Below are 23822 nucleotides of genomic sequence, written 5' to 3'. Positions count from 1 at the left end.
AATGTAGTGTTTGGTCGTTAACAAGGCCCATGAGAAGAACTAGGAGCTTATTTTGGCAGTCTACTTTTTTTTTTTTTTTTAAAAAGGGATATTAGTACTATAACTAATTATCAGTGGTTTGTTTGTTTGTTTGTTTTTCCCTGACAGAAAAAAAAAAAAAAAAAGTAGAAAAGGTACAGGCTTTAAGGTATATACAATTCTTAAAATTCAATTTTATTAAAAAAAATTTTTTTTTCTTCACTCAACTTGTCCTAATTTTTCTCATTTTATTAGGGTCATTTTTGTCCCTAACTGATTCACAGACTAGTGTTCTGGAACACTAGAAAAATGTCTGAAACACATCCAAGGTAGTAACATTTATAATCTTCAGAGAAATGCTTGTTGATAGTTTTAGCTGCATTGCAAAATTCAAAGACCTCAGTCAGACAGTGTGATTTATTGACTCATCCAGCACTGGATGAAAACAAAAGGCCCAGTCCGTGCCCTTGAAAGCTAATGAATACAACATGCCCTGAGAAGCTTCCAGATATTTACTGACAAATATTTACAGATATATTACAAAGAGAATTCTTCCATACTGAGCGCATGCAATGGGAGTGACCAGAAAAGGGCGGTGGCTCATTAGGGAATATGAGGAAACCAAGGCGGAGAGGTTAGAGAACACCTCGGTAAACAGATGTAAATAAGGGCTGAATCGGCTGACCTTGGGGGTCAAATGCCTGTTCTTATTTGTTTGTGGTCTCCATGTGTTTTTGATTGGATTTTCAATTGGGAGACTGACAGGAGAGCTCCTTGGCTGTGGGTGACTGGAGCGGATGTCACTGTTCTCGTGTCCAGCTCCGGGTAGAGGGGACCATGAAACGCAGACCTGACTTTGGGCTTCCACCCAAAGAGAACTCTTGGTGATTTTTAGTACACAATATATTATAAATAGAGTGGGGACCACAGGAGATTAGATGTAGGACCTTCCAGTGGATACTGAGTCCTGGACATGCTGAAGTCCTGTAGGCAGCCCCAGACACCTTAAATTCTCTCTAGACTCCCTGTAACATCCAATTCAGCGCCTAATGTTGTTTCCCCATAGTGCATTGTTTCAGGAAGAATGACAAGGAAAAAAAAATGCGTACATCTTTGAGTGACTTTTTTTTTTTCCTGAGTATTTGTAGTTCATGGATAGTTAAGTACCGAGGACGCAGGCCCGGGAGGCCCACTGTTTACTAGACCGTTCATAGAAACCAAAGATGAGGAAATGGGGCACCAGAACCGGTGTGCAAACTCCGTCAGGATTGTCTGGGTGTGAGTCGTGGCTGCGAGTCCCTTTATCGGTTGAACGGCAACCGCCAGATGAAACAACGTGGCCCCTCCCACTGGACCAGAGACTTGACAGGGAAAGGTGGGGGCCTCTGCTTTCAGAAGCAAGACACAGGCTATCTAACAGAAGAGAAACACACCCATTCTTTTGAGGAAACAATGACGCAGATGAGAGCCATCTGAAAGGGCTTGTCATTTTTACTGATTCTTTAGAAATAGTCAAATTAGTTTCAAGAGTCAAGTAGTCCCCTCAGTTTGAAGGGGAAAACAACAACAATCTCCTTTGTGCAGAAAAATCCTTTAAAGTGTTAGAGATATACCAGTAAATAGCAACCTGTTATGATGCATTGTGTAGCCATTACATGTAGATTCTCAGATGGTGGGTGGGAGAGAGATGCTAAGAGTTTTCAGATTAGAAATCTGCACAACAACCAAAAGGGGGAAAAAAGCTGAGCATGGTGGTGCATGCCTTTAATCCTAGCACTTGGGGAGGTAGCACTCAGGGAGGCAGAGGCAGGTGGATCACTGTGAGTTTGAGGCCAGCCTAGTCTACAAAGTGAGTCCAGGACAGTCAAGGCTACACAGAGAAACCCTGTCTTGAAAAACAAAAACAAATCCCCCAAAACTGCACACGATACAATAGACGACAATGACCAGGACAGTGCATCAGGAGGACTTGAATATTTATTCAAAGCAAAGCACAGACTCACTGCCATTGTTCCCTTAAAGAAAGCATTGTTTTTATTTTTTCAGTCTCTGCCTCTAGTCCCTGCTTTGGCCTCTCTTCATTATGGGTAAGCTATAAGCTAAATCCTTTTCTCTCTAAATTACTTGTCATCATGGTGTTTATCACCACCATAGAAAGAAAAACAGTACACCGTATATTCATTGTATAAAAGGATAGATTTTATGACTATTTTTGTTTGTTTGTTTTTGTTTTTCAAGACAGAGTTTCTCTGTGTAGCTTGGCTGTACTGAACTCACTTTGCAGACCAGGCTGGCCTCAAACTCACAATGATCCACCTTCCGCTGCCTCCTGAGTACTGGGATTAAAGACGTGCGCTGCCATACCTGGCTTATGACATTTTTGTTAGAGTGAGCCATGTTCTTTTATTGTATTTGCTCCCATTGACTTCTCCTGTGTCCCATCAAACAAGTCCGCCATCACCTTCATCAATTCCACGTGTGGTGTTTGCCTTTCTGAGTCTGGCATATTTTGTACATTATGATCTCTGGCTCTATCCATTTCCTTGCAGAGAGCACAATTTCACATTTCCTTATGGCTGAGCGAAACTCTGCTGTGTATAGGTAGTGTCTTTTTTTTTTTTTTTTAATCCACTCAGCCACTAAAATGCTTTGGCTGATTCTGTAACTTGCACATAGTGCAGTCACGCATGTGCACGCATCTGTAGCACACAGACTCAGACTCCTTGAGGTATATTATCAGGAATGCAGTAGCTGGTTAGAACTCTTTGTATGGATGTCCTGTTTTTTAAAAAATTTTCTGCATCTGGCATTCTGCCCCATCATCTTTCAGTATTCCATGACAGCCTAACATCAGAAACTACTTTCAGTTTAGTTTTTGAAGACCCTTCATATTGATTCACACCGTGGCTACACTCGTTAATGCCACCAAAAGGGCCTAAGGGGTCCCCTCCTCTCCTCCATCCTCACCAGCATCTGATGCTGTTTGTTTTAACGCTCGCCATTTTATCTGGGAGTGAGATGGATTCTCAGGATAGTTTTGATTGTATTTCCCCCTGTCTAAGGACTTTGACCATTTTCTGCATGTATATATATTTTAATATATTTGTATCTTATCTTTTGAGAAGTGTCTGTTCATTTCACTTGTCCATTTGATGATTGGCTTGTTTCCTTGGGTGTTTATTATTTTTTTATTTTTTTTGCATTCTCTTAACATTCTAGATATTAACAACCTAAATTTCAAAAGACGCTGGGTAGTCAAAGCAATCGTGAAGAAAAAGATAATGCTGGATGAATCACAATACATGACTTAAGGTATCACAGAGCCACAGGAAGAAAAGCAGCATGGTGCTGCCACAGAAACCTGCAAATCAGAGGAACAGAAGATTCAGAAATGAGCCAGTGCAGCTGCAGCTACGGCTATCTCACTAGGTGCCCAAAGCACACACTGGAGAGAAAAGGTCTCCAGCTCATGGTGCTGGGAAACTGGACTCTACATATATAAGGGTTAAATTGGATCCCTACCCCAAAAAAATCAATTCAAAATGGATCAAACTCCTTAATGTAAGACTCCACAAAAACCTTAAACTGTCAAAGAAATCAGGAAGAACCCTTCAAATTAGAGACACTGGGAAGGATTTTCTGAAAAGAGCCGTAAGCCCATGGGAAATTACTGCAAAACCTGACAAGCAAGATTGAATGAAATAAAAATACTTCTATACCATAAAGGAAAGCAACAGAGTGAAGAGACAGCCTACCGAACAGGGTCAAAAACAGAAACAAAAACTAAGCTTGAAGCATAGTTTTTAAAGGCCTTGAGAGACTTGAAGGGAGAAGAGCCAGAGACTCAGGAGGTGGGCTGTGCCCACCAGTAGGTGGCGCCTGTTTCTTCCGGGATAAGTAGGATTTGCTCTCAGCCTGGAATCTCAGGAATTAAGGGTAGTAGCCCTGTAGTAAAGTCTACGCAAGGGACATAGATCACGTCATACTTAGGGCTGAGCCCATGAGGTCACTACTTCCACGCTGTTGCCTAGGTCATCTTAGGTCTGCATTACTGTATGTATGATTAAGTTGTACCTGTCTGTACTTGGAAACGAGGCATATGGCCTCATTTTCCCAAGCCAAGTCACCCCATAGAGAATATTAAGCTTTGGGTACAGTACCAGGGAGTTGGCTCTCAAATTGTGGGGAGGGAGTGGGGCTTTATCAGTATTTCAGTTGAGCGGCCTTTAGGTGACACAGGACCTCAGCCTCTTCCGTGGTGTGCAAGCTCTGGCTCGGGCGCCCACTGTAGGTCACCCATAGCAGTACATTTGACTGCAACCAGACATGTCAGTTCCTATGTCCCATAGGGACAATGTACATACTGAAAACTTCAGGTTTAAGATGTGAGCCTTTGCCAGGCGTGGTGGCTCACGCCTTTAATCCCAGCACTTGGGAGGCAGAGGCAGGCAGATCGCTGTGAGTTCGAGGCCAGCCAGGTCTACATAAGGGAATCCAGGACAGTCAAGATAACAGAGAAACCCCGTCTCAAAAAAACCAAACTAAACCAAACCAAAAAAATGTGGGTCATTGGTTTCTAACTCTTGGGGTACTAGCTAATTTGGGGCTCAAGCTGTCCTTCTCTCTCATATGACAATGTATTTTATCATCAAAGACTTTCTTCTAGATTTGTCTATTTTCTCTGAAGTCTGGTCCCTGTGGTCTGCAGTGAAGGCGCAAAATCTTGGTGACAGTGGGCTGCGGGTTCGAATTTTATTCCACTTTTGCAGGGGTGATCTCCCGCTCAGTTTAACTTCCTCTGTCAATTGAAGGAAGCAATTTTTCCACTCACAGACTTCCTGGATTCAATGAGAGAATTTGTGTGGTAAGCACCTAAATGCCAAGGGGGCGTCAGTGAGGTTAAACCCACAGTAAAAAAAAAAAAAAAGAAAAGAAAAAAGAAAAACAAAACAAAACAAGCCCCCCTGCCTTTTTGGGGGAAACTCTGGGTCAGTCAGCCAGACCTACTCTCCTTCCTTTGACCTTGTATTGCAAATCTCATCTCTTGCCGTGGTTTTCCCAAACGGCTTGCACAAACAAAAACAAACAACAAGCACCGCCCCCTTCTGCCCCCCCAGGCCCGCAGAGTGAAAACCCCGAAAGGTCCAGACACTAGTGAAAGTCACACGACGCGCAGCCAGTTCTAGTCAGCGTCAGGGGAGGAGCGGGGAGAAGCCGCGGAGGCGGGGCGGCGGGTGGAGGCGCGGGCGCGAGCAGACACATGCGCGCCGCCGCCGCCGCCGCCGTCGCCGCAGCCCTCAGCTTCCCGGGCTGGAAACCGTAGCGATTGAACCGCCACCTCTAGCTCTGCGCAGCCCGCCGCCCCTCCCGCCGTCCCGCGGCTTTGCGAGGAAGCGCAGCGGGGACTCGGGGCCACCGGGGAAACCTGTGACCCCCCACGCAGGAGCGGCGGGGCGGGAGACCGGGAGAAGATGGCGACGCCGGGAAGCGAACCCCAAGCTTTCGCGCCCGCCCTCTCGGTAACCGCCCTGCACCCGCATCTCCACCAGCACCACCAGCATCACGGAGGCACCGGCGGCGCGGGCTTCAACCTGCCCTTGAACCGTGGTCTGGAGCGCGCGCTAGAGGAAGCGGCCAACTCTGGGGGCTTGAACCTGAGTGCCAGGAAGCTGAAGGAGTTTCCCAGGACTGCAGCCCCGGGGCACGACCTCTCGGACACGGTTCAGGCAGGTGAGACATGGCTGGGGCTACCCACGCGTGTGCGCGGCTGTTCTATCTTCCCGCGGGGCCCGAGTGTGCTGTTAAGACTGGCTGGGCTGGAGTGTGGGTTGTGCTATGCGCATGGTGGTTATAGGGGGACCCGTGACGGTGGTGCAGGAGCGCAGAGATGCGCCCAGGAGCGGTGCCTGGCGCGCGGGCAAGTGGGAGATCACAGGCGACCTCGAGCAAGTCCTGAACATGAACTGGGTCACGGACCTCTCTGTGGAAACATTCTGCGTCCTGGTGGGTGGGGAAGCCCAGACAAAGGTGGCCAGCCCCCAAGGCAGTCTTGTCCTCTCCGCGTAGTGTCGCGGCCCCGGCTAGCGCGCTGCGCGACCGTGGCTTGCTGAAGCCGGAGAGGCGGTGCCAGCCTTGGTTCTGCGCCTGTGCGAGCAGAGCCTGGTGGCTGGCTCTCCGCCCACACATTTCAGTTCCCTCCACCCGCGCTCCGCAGTTCTCACTAACCCGGCTATTGCGGCGGCGGGGCGGGGGGGGGGGGGCACCCTGGAAGGGAAGCGTGTGGTAGTAAGTAAATGAAAAGTAATTGAAGTGAGCCTGTTTGCCAGTGCGAGCCAGGCAAGTTGTAACTCGCGCCAAAGAGCAGCCGGCTTCTTCAAGTTGTGTCATGTGTTGACATATTTCGGAGATGTCTGCTTTCCCTTTGGTAGTCGGAGTTGTGGGAGCAGATCCATAAACAGGAAGGAAGGTGGTGGAAGAGGGTTTGGGGCCTTGAGACCCGTTTGCAGATCTGACTTGATTTCCGATCATCCGGTTTCGTTCCTTGCGGGACGGGTTGTACCCGGGTGAGCGAGCACCTAGCGTTTCCCGGGCCCTGGGTGCCCCATTTTTGAGCCACAGCTTCGACCTCACAACTGTCATTGCTTCTTCGGACGTGCATCAGGTCTCTATGGCTCTGGATTGCTCCACTGTGTCAGCTTCCTCTTATAAAGGAAGACTAGGGGGCGGGGCCGGGGAACCAGCTGTGGCTTTCAGAGGAGGCTAGGTTTTCCCGTTAATTCCATGAACATTTATTTATCAGGAGGGCCAACTGAAGATTTAGATGCAGTTCTGAACTCATTGGAGGCCAGAAGCACTCCTCTGGGGTCATTCATTAAACAGTGATATTTAGATTTAAGGATTGTCTGGAATGGGCAAGCGGAGGGGGAAATTCCAGAACTTACTTTTCAAAAACAGCTGGAGAGGCTCTCTTGATAGGACCTCATAGTTATAGCTTCTCAAGTAGAAGTTATTCTCAGAGTCGCCAGAATCATTAACCTAAACAAAACAAAACAAAACAAAAAAACCACCCTGCACTCTCCTTTCTTCCATAGTTAGAATAGTTGTGAACTGTAGAAAGTAGAGCCAGCACTTGCAATACTAACATGTTTGTGCACTTCAGTAGAAGGCTTAGGTTTTTCCAACACTTGAGTAATTGCTGACGGTTGCTCCCAAAGTTGGGTAAAGATGGCATGTGTGTTAGGCTGGTGCTTCTTTGAGAATCCCATTGCTTTAAAAGTGTGTGTGTGTGTGTGTGTGTGTGTGTGTGTGTGTGTCCATGTCTACCTTTCAGTGACAGCCCCTATGAGTGGTCACTGCTTGTAGAAGGTCTTTCCTGTTCTTTCTGGTTGTGTAAGGTGGGTGTTGCAGGTGTTTATTCAGGACTTTGACATACATTTAATGCTCCTAAGTTTCCTAACTAGGTAAAATCAAGAGGTTTCTTAATTTTATTTGTTTATATTTACAATATTATTTTGGGGGTAGAAGAGGCAAAAGAATCCCAGATACTCAGGACAGAAACAGGTGGATCACAGTTTGAAGGTCTGCCTGTGCTACAAAGATGTAGCTACTTAAAGCGCTGTAATAAAGGGGGGTGGGTGGGAAGGTAGCCAAAGAGTCAGTTGCTTCATGTAAGATTAAATTAAGGATTGCTTTCTTTGACTCGGGTCAAAAGCTGAGTATAAACACACCATTCCTCTCTGTTCTCCAGAAATACTTAGGCTGGATGTGGGGCCTGTACCTGTGGTCCCAGCACTCGGAGGCCCATCTGGACTTACTCGTGAATTCTAGGCCAGCCTGGGTTACACGGTGAGGCCCTGACTCGTTCACTCCTCCTGTTTGCACGCCCCTAAGCCCATCAAAGAGTATATTTAATTGGGCATTACTTGTTAGAGCAACAAAGCAACGTGAGGACATTCAGTGGGCGATGTTGACATTTCCTGCACACAAGGAATTCAGGGAGTTGACGAGTGTTTGGGAGTAATAAATCTCATACACATAGTGGTTTCTCCTGGGCTCCCACAGAATATCTAAGGGTGGCATGTGACGACCTTTAAGACCTTTTCATAAATTTTTCTAGGTAGTGGGGATTAGAGAAAGCCTTTTCTCTCTGTTATGTGTCACAGGCTATTTGTTTTGTGTCTTGTAGAAAGTAGCTTTTCCAGTGGCGGACAGCACCTCACGCTTGGGCGACATGGTACAACTGAGCAGAGATGTAAAAGTCACAGATGAGAGGCCCTGAGCTGCTCAGTAGAGGTCTAGGCCCTTGTCACCCAAAGTGTGCACTTCACTCGTACAAAACAGACAAAACAAACAAAACCCAAAACCCAAACCAAAAGGAACAAAAAGCCTCCGCTTTTGCTTTGAGGCTGTTCATTCACCTCAATTTCAATGGAAACAGGATTTGTTGTGCTGTGGCAGGCAGTCTGCAAGTGTGCTTCTTGAGAAGTGGGTGGGGACAGGGACGCAGGTGTTAACTGCCCTAGCCCGGATTCGAACTGATGTGGGCATGGTACCTACTTGGCTAACTGTGAAGTGCTTTGTTTCAGGAGCGCAGCTGGAGATTCATTACCAGGTAGAGCAACCTGGAGAGAAGCCAGGCAGCCCGCTCAGAACCACACCCCTACTGAGACATGGACTAGGGATTTGAATCCTTAAGGCTCTCTAGCGTTCCTGTTGAGGGCGATAGTGGAGAGAGGTAGAATTTGGGGGGGTCTTCTTGGAGGTGCATTCTATAGCCGTTCACCCCTTCACCCGTCCCTATGAAGCTTCCATTCTGGTTTGAGGAAGGAGATTAAACAAAACAAAGCAGTTTATTTTTCAAGATGAGTAAGAGGGGTTTTTGGATACATGCAGTATCTTTGTTTTCTAAACACCCCACATGGTCCACATGGCCTTGGGGTTGCTCATAACGAGTACATAATGACCCATTATAAGTATAAACGGAAGCACAGAGTTGCACCGAGGAGAAGAAATACAGTGAAGCACGCCCATTCCCTCTAGTGTCAGATCAGACGGAGGACATCAAAAGGGTATTTGTATGACTCAGTAAAGTGCATTGAAAAGAAAAGACACCTGTGAGTGGCTGGTGCATAAGGCTCTAGACAATAAAAAGGAAAACCCTCGTGCAGGACTTTGGAAGTTGGTATTGGTTAAGCCAGGCCTGGTGGCGCGTGCCTGTAATCCCAGCACTTGAGGGGTACAGGAAGGTTAGGAGTTTAGGGTCATCCATCAATATATAGTGTCTGCCTGAGCTACGTGAGACCATGCCTTAAAAAAAAAAAACAAAAACAAACAACAACAACAAAAAAGACAAGGCTGGTATTGTAACTGGGTGGCGGAGTGTGTCATTCTCAGTGTCTTCCTAAGACGGGATGGGAAATGGACAGCTTGTCTGGCCATGCGGCATAAATACTTACTGAGGCTGGACCTGATGGAAGAGGCCTGTGATCCCAGCTACTAAGGACTGAGACAGGTGGATCACAGCTTCAAGGCCTGCCTGACTACAAAGTGTGTTCAGAGCCAGTCCGGGGGAATTTAGGAAGAGCTTATCTCAAAACTGAAAGTAAAAACAAGGGCCTGGCCTGTCCCTAGGTGCTAGAGTAGTTCCAGCACATTTGAGACACTAGGTTGAATGATTCAGGGCCTGGGGCCTTCTAGGCAAGTGCTCTACCCATCATGCGACCCTGTTACCCCTACCCCCTGCGCCCCCCTCACTGCCCCCCTATCCTTCCCCGCAATGTGTGTTTTTGTGTTTGAGTCGGGGGGTGGGGGGGGGACTGGAGCTGCAGAGTGTAAGACATGAAAAGACAAGTAGAAGGTTCAGGAAGCCACCGGAGCTCCACAAGGCGAGTGGGTGTCCAGACAGTACCGGGCCCTGTGTGCAGTCTTCAGAGTAGGAAAGGCTTCTGTGGTAGAGGTGGGGTGTCCTTCAGGGCCTTGCAGGGTGGATGTGGGTAGACACGACCGCGTGCATTCTGTGTTTGGAAAGATGAATTCAGGATGGGGAGGGAGAACCTGTCATTAAAAGAAGAGAGGGTACTTAGGCCTGTCCCCTGGTGTGTCCTCTCACCCCATCCTACCTTACAGGGTAGGCAACAGAGCCTGGAGCTCTTATGATCTGTTGTTTGAGGGGGTGGGGCTGTCATCCTCACCTGCCTGACCCTGCTTCAGCATCTATGAAAATTTAAGACCTGGGGGCAAGCTTATCTGTGGCAGACTGACGTCCCCTACCCCACCCCCACCCCGTAGCCACAGAGTGCTTGGATATGAGCGTATTTTAGCTCATTGGAATCCACAGAGAACTTGATAATGAAATCTGGTTTTGATAACATGCTCTGTTCCGTAGTAACTTGGGCCCTGAAGACACTCTCTCTCTCTCTCTCTCTCTCTCTCTCTCTCTCTCTCTCTCTCTCTCTCTCACACACACACACACACACACACACACACACAGTGAAGCATTTGAAACCACATTTTCTTTTTCTTCTCTTTTGGTTTTTAAAAAGACAGGATTTGTCTTTGTGGCCCTGGCTGTCCTGGAACTCATTCTGTAGACCAGGCTGGCCTCGAACTCAGATCCACTGGCCTCTGCCTTCCCTTCTGAGTGCTGGGATCAAACGCATGTGCCACTACGCCAGATCACATGTGAATCCCAGGAAAGCCAGAGCTACAGAGAAAAGCCCTATCTCCCCTTCCAACACCCCACCACTACCTACAAAAACAAACAAACATTTGTGTTCTTCCATGGATGGATATATCTAGTTATAAGTTGCTTTTCTGCCACTGAATAGATTTGTTGGTGATCGATGACATCTTTTAGTCACTTATATTTTTAATAGTTTTTAGGGAATTTTATACATGTGTGTAGTGTTTTTTAGGTTTACCCCATTACTTTCTCCTTGTCCCTCTGCCTGAGCTCCCTCTTCGCAATGAGCCCCCCTTTTGATTCTGTGACTTCTTGTGGGTGATCCCTGAATTTAATTAGCGTTGATCAGTGGCTAACAGCCACTGTTAAGTTATCCATGTTAAATACTCCCCTGTGCTCATGTAGTCATCGTAATGCGTTTGCTCATTGTATGTAGTTTAACTACATGTCTATTCAGGAACCACTAGCTCTACCCTTTCCCTCCCTTTTCATATTTTCTTCTGTTGCTGATTAATTTCTTCCCTGTCAAGGCTCAGAGGACTTCTGCTCTAGGAGCTGTTAAAGCACTGTGATTCAGGACACGTGGGGGATCTGAATCACGTCCAGATGCGCTGTCCGCCTGTGGCGTGGCCCAGAGGTGCTGTCCCCTGTGGTGTGGCGTGGCCCAGATGCGCTGTCCCTTGTGGTGTGGCGTGGCCCAGATGCGCTGTCCCCTGTGGCGTGGTGTGGCGTGGCCCAACGGTTCCTACCAGTGTGCATGTTAGATTGATTTATTGAAAAGGCAGCAGCATACACATGCTTCCAAAATAGTAACAAACAAGCATAGACTGGGAAACTAGTTCTCCATCAGAGAGCAGCCCAAAGCTGTTGATCTCATTTAGAACTGAGTCTTTCGGTGATTCCATGAGTTCTGGTAACATTTCAGTCTTTGCGGGTTCTTCTTAGGCCAAAATTTGCTTCACATCCAACCATTGAACACTTTTAATTTTAAGTGTTGACTTAGAAAAATTCTAAGTTGCAAAGTTTTCTACATTGCTGGTGAGTCATTCTGTATTTAAAGGCTGTATAGATGCCTTTTGGAGTTCGTTTCTTTTCCTTACTGAGGCCTCTCTGTCCTTAACTCATCTTCATCATTGCTTTGTTAAAGCTGTCTTGTGTCACCCCCACGGCCCCCCTCGAGTCCTTTCTATCCCCATTACTTTTTTTTCCGTATCTATAAAATCCTTGGGGAAGCCCGAGCCAGAGCAATGTTTACTTCCTGTTCCTGTTTCTTTTGTCCACTCCCCCCCCCCCCCCTTGTGCCTCTGCCAAGATTCAGTGAATTAAATGGCAGAAGTGGTTACGAAGGCATCAGTCAGGAACCAACACTCGAGCTGTTCACACATTTGGAAACTTGTGTTTAATTTTAGAGAGACGTTAGCCTTGGGGTAGGCACCTGATGAGCTCTCCCTGATCATGTCAGTTGTTTGGCTTTGAGTCTGTGTTAACTGCCCTGGCTGGGTTATAGAGTTATTATAGATTATAAAAGTTCTAATAGCCAACTGGTCTCACACACCCTGGAATGAGGCCCTGTCTGAAAAACACAAAAACAAGAATTTAAGTCTCTAAGTTGTAAAACCTAACTATATTTCCATAGCTTGAGTACTTTATTTAGTGAGATAGCACAGCTTGTGGGAAGCCTAGCTTCTCTCAGTTGCTACTGTTGCATTGCATGAAAGCTGTTTAGTGTGTGCATTCATGTGTGCATGCATGCATGCACGTGCATGCGTGCGTGCATGTGTGTATATGTGTGTTTGTATGTGTGTGCATGTGCATGCACGTGGAGGCCAGAGGCTGCTGCTGCTGTGTTTTCCTCTGTAGCTCTTTACCTTTTGAGACAGGGTCTCTCACCGAGCCTCAGCTCATCCAGTGGCCAATGAGCTGCAGGAATCTGACTCCCATCTCCACCTTATTGTGCCAGGCTTTTAAGTGGGTGAGTAGGTATTGAGGATCCGAGCTCCTGTCTTCAGGCTTGCATGACAGGCATTTCACTGACTGAGCCGTCTCCTCAACTCCAAAGTTCTTTTTTTTGTTTGTTTGTTTGTTTTTTTTTTTTTTTTTTCGTGACAAGGTTTCTCTGTACAGTAGTCCTGGTTGTCCTGGACTCTTTGACACCAGACTGGCCTCGAACTCAGAGATCCACCTGCCTCTGCTTCCCTGGGGCTGGAATTAAAGGCGTGCGGCACTAGGGCCCCGCTTCCAAAGTTTATTTTTGTGCCAGAATTTTCCTATGATTTTTTTTTTTAAGCAGTGAGAATTGTTCAGCAAAATAAAAACAACCAACCAACCAAACAAACAAACAAAAAAAACAGACTGCAAGAAAAAAAAAGAAAACTAGAAGTCAGACTTAGTTTAGGAAAACTGGGTCTATCAGAGTAGACCAAAGCAGGAAGCACGGCTGTGCTGTTCTTCCTCTTATTTCAGGAGTGCAGGGGCCTGCTTCTGCATACCTTAGTGAGAGAGAGTGCGCTCGGAAACACTGGGGTACTGGAGAAGAAAGAGATGGTGGACATGAACAGAAAGCGGACAGCTGTGAGAACTGGACAGCTTTTGCATGTCATAGCATCTATAGAGAAGGGAAATGTGTTGTAATTATTTTCTGTATTTTGTACGCGTGTGAATCTTCTGCCTGGCTATATGCCTGTGCACCACGTGTGCGCCTGGTGCCCGTGGAGGTCAGGAAGGAGGGGGGTGGATGTCTTAGAACCGTCGTTAGAGATGATCGTGAGCCTCCATATGGATTCTGGGAAATGAATCCTCATGGGTTCATGGGTCCTCTGCAAGAACAAGGGTTCTTAACTACTGAGCCGGGAAATGCAGTTTTGATTAGAGTTCTGTGTTTTGGCGGTTTGCCTCAGCTGTGTACTCCTAAACTGGTTAAAATAAGGAAGGAATTGACCTGGGGTGGGGGAGGGGCGCAAAGACAAAAGAAATCAGAATAACAGTGTTGATTTTCATCGCAAAATATTTTCTTTCTCCCTCCCTCTGTCCCTTTCTTTCATCTTTCCTTCCTTCCTTTCTGTCTTTCTTTTTCTTTCTTTCTTTCTTTTTTTTTTTTTTCTTGAGACAGGGTTTCTCTTATGTAGCCCTGGCTGTCCTGCACTCACTTTGTAGACCAGGCTGGCCTCGAACTAACTCACACTGATCTGCCTGCCCCTGCCTCCCGAATGCTGGGATTAAAGGCAGTGCCACCATGCCCGGCCTCTTCCTTTCTTTCTTAAGACAGGGCCTTCTTACATAGCTTGGGCCAGCCTAGAACTTTCTATGTAGCCTTGGACTTGCTATGCAGTCTTGGCTGGCCTTCAACAGTGTTCCCTCTGCTTTCCGTTTCCCACTTTTTTTCCCCCTTAAGTAGAAATTAATTGCTTTGCTATCACTGTGATTTTGGCATGGGCAGGTGAGCTTGCTTGACTTGAAGCCAACACACTGCACTTGGTCCATTGGAAGGAGGGAACAGGTCGTGGGCTTTTTCTTCTCCCCGGGTTCCCCCGGGTTCCCCCTCCCCCAACTGCACGGTCCCCACAGAGAGCATGCCATGAACTGGGCAGGAGCCTCTCGAAGAGCTCTGGCCTCCTGTGCCAGCTTTTTAAACTCTCCAGCTTCCTGAGTGGCCTCACATTTGATGGCAGACCCCTGGGCACTGTGCATTTGCTACGTCATGTGCTCCATTGATAACTCTGCTGTGTTTTTGGCGTTTGTCTGGTATGGTGTGTCATGCAACTTCCGTATTCCTGACCTGGGGCATCGGTCTAGCTTACTTCTGATTTAACCCGCTTGAGCTCTGCAGGCAACAGTGACAGTTCGTAGTTGCACTGTCAATAGACGGCCTGCCTTGCCTCTTGTAGACCGTGTTCATCTTGGCTTTTCTGCATCTTTGGTCATATGTCCCCACTCTACACTGCCCCTCGGAATTCTGCATGTCCAGTTCATACTCCATGCAGTCACCGGCCTGTCCACAGCAAGCTGCCTTCCTGACAGCCTCGTCTTTAGCATCTCAGACTAGAGTTATTTGTGCCAGTTCCTCGTGCTTTTTTTTTTTTTTAGTTTTAATTTATGTGCATTGGTGTGAGGGTGTCAGATCTTGGAATTACAGACAGTTGTGAGCTGCCATGTGGGTGCTGGGAATTGAACTCAGGACCTTTGGAAGAGCAGGCAGTGCTCTTAACCACTGAGCCATCTCTCTAGCCCTCCTTGTGCTTTTTTGTACTTCATTATTTTCGTCTTTGTGTCTAGTAGCCTTGCCTCACAGTGACTTGACTTCCATGGTTCTTGTTACTTGTGGCCAGCTGTTGTCCTGAGTATCAAATGGAAAATTCTAGAAGTAAACAGAGCCATACGTTTTAAGTTGTATGCTGTTCTGGATGGCATGATGCGATGAAGCCCCCTTCGACTTCATCCTGGCTGAGATGTGCTTAATGTTTCTATGCTCTGTATGCTACCCATGTATGCCACCAATCTTTTTGGTGATCTAATCAGCTGATACAGTATAGCAGTCTTGTGTTCAGGTGCCCCCACCCACCCACCCCCGTGTAGCAATGCGACTCACCGCAGGGACCTTCATCACTCTGCTCAATTTGTCTGTCAGATGTGGGCATTGTGTCATCTTATGTCAGCATTAGAAAGGTGAGTATAGTATAGAGGATATTGCACTGTGTGTGTGTGTGTGTGTGTGTGTGTGTGTGTGTGTGTGTGTTGAGGTAGAGAGACATTGCCTGAGGGAATGAGGCGGGAGCTATGTCTGTCGGTAAAGTGCTCATCAAGACTCGGGTCCGACTCCTAGATCTTAGGTTATAAAAAGCCAGGTAGGGTGCTGTTCTTAATCCCAGCTCTGGGGAGGCAAAGACAGTTGGGTTCCTGAGCTCTCTGGCCAGCCAGACCAGCCTATGTGGTGAGTTCTAGGCCAACGAGTGTGTCTTGAAAAGGGGCGGGGGGGAGATGGAGCAGAGTAGTAGCTGAGGTTGTCCTCTGGCCTCAGCATGTGCAAGCACACACATACACATGTGCACAGAATGTTTATACATACCCCATAAAAAGAAAGACCCCGTTTGTTACGATGTTTTGATTTTATTAGTTAATGTTTGTTTTGTTTTAAATAATTGTCTTATTTCTAATTATGTGTATTTGTGTCTGTGTATGGGTAAGTGCATGTAAGTTCAAGTGCCCAAGGAGGCCAGAAGAAGGCATTGTTACAAGAGATCGTGAGCCTGATGTGGGAGCTGGGGACCAACTTTTGGCCCTCTGCAAGAATAGCAAGTGCTCTTAACGGCGTGGCGGAACCGTCTCTCTAGCCCCCTTTGTTACTGACTTTTATGTCCCACTGTGCCGCATTTGGAAATTACACTTTAGCATAGGCGTGCGTTGACAGGAAGAAGAGTCTATCTACAGAGTTGAGTACTGGCTGGGTTTTCAACACCCACCAGGGACCTTGGACTGTTTCCCTCCCAGAAAAAAAAAAAAGGGAGGGAAGTGCTCTGCTGTCCCCAGGTTTATGGTTCTTCCTCCTGCACTGGCTCATGAGAGTGGCTAGACAGGGACCTTCCTGATTTGTGTGTGTGTGTGTGTGTGTGTGTGTGTGTGTGTGTGTTCCTTCCAGGCCCAGCACCGGAACAGTGAGAGAGAATTCCAGTGCTTATCTGACTTCTCTTTCGTGCACTTACACTCTGCACTTTCATCTGTTATCTTGGATCTCCCATGAGGTCGCTCTGCCGTCTGTTCTGTCCTGTTGTCCCTGCCTGCCCCTCCCCCTCCCCCCAGCTCATACATACATCTGTACGTCAAATGACTCATAAGCGATTCTGTTCTGGAAGAGGTGGATGGACATTTTATTGAATCAAGTAGCAGATGAAGAAACTGGTAAACAAAATGTGCTGTGGAGACTCGTGTCTGATTTCTAGATCTTATGTTAGAAAAAGTTGGGTAGGGTGGTGTTCTTAACTGGTAAATAAATCTGGGTGTGGTGCTGCATGCCTGTAATTTCAGCACTCAGGAGTTGGAGCCTAGCTTGGGCTATGTTGCATGGCTCAGGCCAGCCCAAGGTATATAATGAGACCCTTTAGCTAAAGAGAAGTCAAACAGCAAATTCTTGTTAGCTTGGGGTGGCGGGGAGAGTAGGGGAGAGGGGGCAGAGGAAGGGAACCCTTATTCATACACTGTTGGTGGGAATATAAATTAACTGTAGCCACTATGGAAATTATTGTGGATGTTCCAAAACAAAACAGAACAACAACAAAACACACACACACACACACCACACACCACACATACACCAAGGAATAGGGACCTGGGGAGATGGCTCAGTGGTTAAGAGCACTTATTGCTCCTGCAGAGGACATGGGTTTGGTTCCCAGCATTCCATGGTGGCTCACAGCTGTCTGTAATTTCAGTCCCAGGGTATCCAACTCCTCTTCTGATCTCTGTAGGCTCCTGCATGCATGTGGTACACATATGTATACTCAGGCACAGCCACATACACATGTACTATATAAAAATAACGTTAAAAAAAAAAAAAACCCATGAAATGGAACCAGCATGGACCCACCTGCACCACTCTCGGATTTACACTTCAAGGAGTTCACGTCAGTGTACAGCAGAGACACCTGCACACCTGTGCCTGTTGCAGTACTATTCATGATAGCCCCGTTACGAATCAGCCTAGATGTCCAATAGACAGATTAAAAAACATGACAGATACGCACAATGCTGCCATGCTCAGCCACCAAGAACAGATGTCATTTGCAAGAAAATGGATGGAACTGGAGATCACGTTTAGCAAAATAAATCAGTCTAAAAAAGATGATGTTGCTTGTTTTTTTTCTCATATCCAGAATCTAGGTTTTTAAAAAAAAAGGATTTGAAAGTGGGGGGGGGGGGGGGGGGGCCTGTTTGAGAAAGGGGAGGGAACCGGAGTGAGGGTCGAGGACCAGTAGAGGATAACGGGGGTTTAAACAAGATCAAGCACAGAATGTACATGTATGATAATGTGGTGATGCTCAATATTTTGTACAGCAAATATATATTAACAAAAGAAATGAATAAATAAAAACTAGTCGGTTTATGGTGTGTGTGCGCGCGCATGTGCATGTGCGTGTGCGCATGTGCCAGTGGTCTACGTGGGGTGCCATCAGTCTTACTAAACAATTTATTAAAATACTTTTTTTTTTAATTTAAAATTTTCTTTTCTAGATTTAAAAGTTTTATGTGTATGAGTGTTTTGTCCCCATGTGTCTGTGCAACATATGTGTACCTTGCTAGAAGAGGGTGTCAGATTCACTGGAATTGGAGTTATGGATGGTCGTGAGCTACTTTGTGGGTACTGGGAATTGGACTTTGGTCCTCTGTAAAAATGAAGTGCTCCTAACTGCTGGGCCATCTCTCCAGCCCTAAAACTTTATTATAAAGGACTTGCAAATGAAAAACATCACACTTTTAACTTACTGGATGTGAACCTCAATGTTAGGCTACAGGGAGCTTCAGGGATCTGTCTCTCCCAGCATTTGCAATAGGACTAGAAGCTTTGGTTCTCTGCTTTTATCCTGGTGCCAGGGACCCTCAGGTCTTCCTGCTTGCATGTTTGGCACTTTACCAACTAAACCATCTCCCAGCCCTAATCAATAGTTTTGGATACCTAGTACATATAGGGAGGGGTGGATTTTTTTTTTAATATTTTATCTTATTTTTAATGTTTTATTATATATTAAAAAGACATGTATTTTTGTCTTTTTCATAGACTCTGGTGAAGATTAAAGAAGTAATGCATTTGCAAGTACTTTACATACTTAAGTATTCTTAGTAACAAGTGTTAACTTGCTGATAAAGATGTTAAGCCCTTAGCTAGAGGGGCTACTGTCAGGAGAGCTCAGTGGTTAAAACTTATTTATTTTAGTCTCTAAGACTTGAGCTGAGGTCTTTGATGCTGAAAGCTTTGTCTCCTTGGCCAGATAAATCCTGACCATTGCTTTCTTTACCTCTCAGTCTGGGCTAATATTACCTACTAGAGCTGTTCTGAGAGTGGTTATCCTGCACTGTGGTGATGCCAGATACTGCGTCAATATGTGTTCTTTGTCAAATGCTTGCTTTAAGCAGGGGTGGGGCTTAGTCACCCTGGCCACACCTTTCTCTTGTCTTCTGAAGAGGCTGTGTAGACACCTAGAAACCCCTTCTTCATGTCTCTCTGTCATTAACGCCGAGGACAGTGAGTCCCAGAGGATTCCCTCATTTGGCTGAGGTCACGTAGCAAAAGTGGTGGGTGCCTGAGCTAACTTAGCCTCTCATTGCCCTGCGTTAAATTGCTGTTGCTGTGGAATCGGGAAGCCACAGGGGATGGAGGGCAGCCTTCTGTCCCTCTGTGAAGGTCTCAGATCATACTTGGCTAGACTAACCTTGTGCCAGGCCCCACAGCCTTCTGGAAGTGCTCAGAAATCTTGAGTGACATCTGGCCCAAAGCTGGGAGAATGACATGAGACCGAACAGTAGTTATGGATTAATAATACGCATGTCACTTCAGGGTTTTACGGCCTGTGGTTTGGGGGACTTGCCCGGGCCCCTTGTGAATGAGATTTCAAGCACTTAACAGTCTTGTTTTGGGCAGCCCTGGTTCACAAACTGTAGGCCACAACGTTCTTTTCGTAGCAACCTTTGTGATTTAGAATCTGCTCCTCCAGGTTCCCTGTGAAAACAGTGATTTCTCTTATCAACCCAGATGCAGGTTTTTGTGTTAATGGTGAATTCTTTCTATTATTATTATTATTATTATTATTATTATTATTTTTTTTTTTTGAGACAGGGTTTCTCTGTGTAGCCTTGGCTATCCTGGACTCGCTTTGTAGACCAGGCTGGCCTCAAACTCACAGAGATCCATCTGCCTGCCTCTGCTTCCCTGAGTGTGTGCCACCGTGGCTTGGCTCTTTTTCCTTGGGTATATATATGGGGGGTGTATGCACTGTGTGTGTGTGTGTGTGTGTGTGTGTGTATCCGTCCATGTGTATGCGGGTGTGCATGCCTGTATGGAGAACAGAAGTCAACCTTGAGTGTGCTTCCTCAGGACCTCTTGTCATTTTTTTTTTTTTAAGGCGTGGTCTATTTCTGTCTTGGAGCTCAACAGTTAGGCTAGACTATGTAGCCAGTGAACTCCAAGTTTCCTCCTGTCTCCACCCTCCTGAACACTAGGGTGACAAACTGGCCCCTGGCTTTTTATGTGGTTCTGAGGGGTGAGCTCTGGTCCACATGTTGGGCTGACATATACTTACTGACTCATTATTTCTTCTGGGGCACGTGGCCACATTTAGAAGCGATACCCTGAGTCCCAAGACATGGCCTTCGACCTGTAAAGCAGCTTCCTGCCTCTGGAAAGTGGCTCTTTTTTTCTCCAGCCATCCCTAGTTTGTGCTGTAGGGTCTCTGTCTCCTCCCCTTGCTAGGCTCCTTGGTCAGTGGGCCTAAGCTTGGTGTCCCTCCACTGGTGTGGGCAGCTAAGACTGCCTCAAGTCAGGGTGCCTTGAGTGGGCTCTCACACCCAGAGAGATAGAAACTGTCCTAGATTTACACACGTCCCCTATTTAGTTATTCACTTGTAATGCAGGTCTCACTGACCAGTATAGAAAGAATCCTTTAAAGTCACTATACTCTCAGGTGCTTGGATTGCAGGTATGTGCTACCATGTTTGCTTCCCTCCTTTGTAATGTTTGTTGTCTTACAAATTATGAACTTTAGAACTGGAAGGAAGTTATTCAGTGTCTTTAATAGTGATATTTGTAATTTGTTAAAAGCGAAAGTGCTGGCTGGGAGTGGTGGTGCACACTTTTAATCCCAGCACTCAGGAGGGAGAGGTAGGCAGATCTCTGAATTCCAGGGGGCAGCCTGTTCTACGAAGCAAGTTCCAGGTCAGCCAGGCTACACAGAGAAAAACTTGTCTTGAACAAAATAAAACAAAAAAGATCAAAAGAAAAAGAAAGAAAGAAAGAAAGAAAAAGAAAGCAAAGAGGGCTGCAGAGATAGCTCGGTGGATAAGAGCACCTTCCACTCTTCCGAAGGATGTGGGTTCAATTCCCAGCACCCACATGGCAGCTCACAACTGTCTGTAACTCCCGTTCCAAGGGACCTGACACCCTCACACACCAGTGCACATAAGTTAAAGTTCAAAAAATTATTGAAAAAGAAAAGTAAAACAAAAATGCCCCTTCCTGCTTGGGTCCTGTGTAGATTCACAAGGGGACACACTAGAGCTCAACAGATTTGCCTTAGGATGGGTGACCAACAGAAGCTTAGGTCCCATGGGGACAAGTGGCTCAGTTTTCATCAATCAAGACAGTGCTTGTAAAGTGCCAGCCTGTCATTGGCACGGTGCCCGATGATGGCTCAAGCTGCTAGGAATTCATCCAGCTCCAAAGGGCATCATAGCACCTCACTTCCTGTGCCTCAGTTTCCTCAGGGAGCATGCTGATCCTCTGGGTTCTTGTGAAGAGCAAATGACTCCGTGTGTGTGTGTGTGTGTGTGTGTGTGTGTGTGTGTGTGTGTGTGTATGTTGTGTAGATCAATACTAGGCACAGAATTTGCCATTACGAGGCATTTGTAGAAAAGACATTCAGTCTTACAAGGCACAGAAAGATTAGCTTCCTAGAAATATTGTGACATTAACAAAGCAATTTTAATACCAAAAGGGCGGGTGTGTGAGCTGGCAGTGTGTGGAGGTGGTGTTTCTACTCCCCTGACAGACTTGGGAAGGTGGAAGTAGGTGGTAGTGTTATGAATGCAGGCAAGACAGATGGTGAAGTGTTTGTCCTGGATTACACTGCTAGTCTGGTACAGTGAGAACCACATTTTCTTGGCTTTTGTGTGCACACGCCCCCCCCCCCCCCTTTTCTCAGTCCTCAGCTTGTTGGTGGCCTTCGGTCTGATTTGACAAAAGGTGTCCTGAGGGAGTTGAGTGAGTTGATGATGGTGAAGACTGAGCTCTAGGTTCTGTGCATGTTGGGCTGCATTTCCTGAGCCATACAGTCTCTCGATGAGCAGGATCCTGCATCCATCTCTTCTGCCCCCCCGGACTGAGGATAGACTGAAGCCGGACTGAGCATGGAGTCTGGGAGTACTTGGCTGACATCATATCGAGACTCAACCCTGTCTCTTCTTAGTGTTTGGCCTTTTGTGTTGAACTTTAGACAAAAGCCGTTTCAGTAACCACTCCCTGAAGATTGAGTTAAGGAAAGATAAGGGGCCACTTGGTGTTAAGCAGTGTCACTTGTGTGGGTTCAGGACCCTTAGCCTGGTTCCCATTTGGTTCCCAGGTTGCCCTTGAGAAACCCAGCATCTTTGTTTCTGAGAAGAGAAACTCAGGTGGTCCAGGTACATTGTGAGCAAGAGAAGGTGGTACCCACCCGGGCCTCAGCTCTTGAAGAAGCCAAAGAGCATCCTCTGCTTTGGCATCCCTGGAGAAATGGATGAGAGGGAGGCATTGCTCATGAGACTCAAAGTCAGGGCATTGTGACAGATGAGCCTTTGAGTAGTAGAGTGCTGGAGGCCATCCCAGCCTGTGATTCCTAACCCACGTGACTTCCCATCTGAAGCGGTGTGCAGAGGGGCTGGGTACAAGCTTAGAGAGTACAGCCATAGCCTTCTCCTGTGTGTCATCCCACTATCAACTCCTTTTATAAGAAAAAAATTCTAAAGGAAGTAACTTGTTATTATTTTTTTTTAAAGAAAGATATGTATTAAAAGCTTCTAAGTATAATGGCTTGACACAGTCATTTAATAAAGGAGGAAATAATAAAAATGTAGATACACGTTTGTTATTTGCTTGGGTATAAACGTTTCCTACTAGGCTGTATAAACTGTAACTCAATTGTTCCTTTCATTGTCATCTTACTAGCCTTTAAATCTCTCTAATGAGAAATGGGCAGGTATCAGTTTGGTCAGAGACCAAGAAATTCAAGACCCAGAGCATGACAAGTGACAAATACCTATTTTCTGAAAGCTGCCTTCCTTCCTCCCTCCCTTCCTTCCTTTTTCTTTTTCCTTCTTTGGTTTTTGTTGAGACAGAGATCCACTTGCCTCTGCCTCCCGAGTGCTAGGATTAAAGGTGTGCGCCACCACCGCCCTGCTAAAAGTTGTCTTTCCAGGTAACAAGAATCATTGATTTGATTTGTGCATTTTATTACTTGGTGCATCACCTGGTTGCATTTAAAATCTTGTCAGTTTGAAGCCAGGCCTGGTATGGTAGGGCTGTAGTTTCAGCCACTGGGGAGGTTGAGACAGTGGTGGGGGTGGGTTAGGGCAAGTAGAAGATTCATGGCCAACCTAGGAAGACCCTGTCACAATACAGAAAGTAATAAAAAAAGTAGAGGATGTGGCTCAGTCCATAGCCCTAAAGAGAGAAGGAAACCTTCTAAGTGAGCCAGAGGACGGAGTGGGCTGAGTGGCAGAATGCTGACAGGCATGAACCTCTGGGGCCTGATCCCTAGCATTGCAGAACCCTAACTTTTTGTTGGTTTGCTATTTGAATCTAACTGAAAGAAAGGGAAGCATCTTTCTCTCTGCATAGTTTCTTCAGAGCAGTGGATGGTAACCTCAGCATGCAGTTTAAAGTAGTTGCGTGTATGCGTGAGTACGTGGGTGCGTGAGCAAGCCTGGATAAATCCAAATTAATTTTAGTTTTAGCTGTGGTTCAGGTAAGGCTTCCTGGTAACTGTGTATACTTTCACAGGTATTACTTCCCAGAGCCCATTGGAGACCACCCCTCAGACAGTTGACAGCCAGTTGAAAGTCTATTCTAGCTGGCCTGGACTTACACTCAGCTATTCAGACCCAAGTGTAGCCTGGAGCCTTTAGACCAAGGTGCTTTTAAAGGTAAAACCCACCGCCTGCTATCTCGCTCAGCAGCTACTGGAGGAGAGGGGGTGGGAGTTAGGGTCCTGCACAAGCGAGCAGTTTATAGAAGCTGGGGCATCTTGACCTCAGGTCTTAGAACGGAGTTGGCTAATTTTCTATGGGATTCTCTATCAGGAGAGCAAATTCTAGTCACAGCTGAAGTGGCTTTAGCAAGACCAGAAGACGGAGGAACCTCTCCTCGCCGTCTTGCCCTGTCACAGCACTA

General features: G+C 46.5%; 1 protein-coding gene across 3 annotated transcripts in view; it reads left to right on the top strand.

Annotated features, from left to right (window-relative positions):
* Positions 1–5301: 5301 nt before the first annotated feature.
* The window catches only part of Lrch1 (leucine rich repeats and calponin homology domain containing 1), a 193488-nt gene continuing 174967 nt past the window's right edge, over positions 5302–23822 (top strand). For all 3 annotated transcript variants that reach the window (XM_051160833.1, XM_051160831.1, XM_051160832.1), the window contains exon 1: positions 5302–5748. In XM_051160833.1, coding sequence (XP_051016790.1) covers positions 5490–5748 — 259 coding nt within the window. In that variant the 5' untranslated portion in view covers positions 5302–5489. The remainder of the gene's footprint in view (positions 5749–23822) is intronic.

This window comes from Acomys russatus, chromosome 18, assembly GCF_903995435.1.
Source record: "Acomys russatus chromosome 18, mAcoRus1.1, whole genome shotgun sequence".
Taxonomy (NCBI): Eukaryota; Metazoa; Chordata; class Mammalia; order Rodentia; family Muridae; genus Acomys; species Acomys russatus.
Note: the sequence above shows the minus strand (reverse complement) of the source record. Positions and strands in the feature narration are given on the sequence as shown.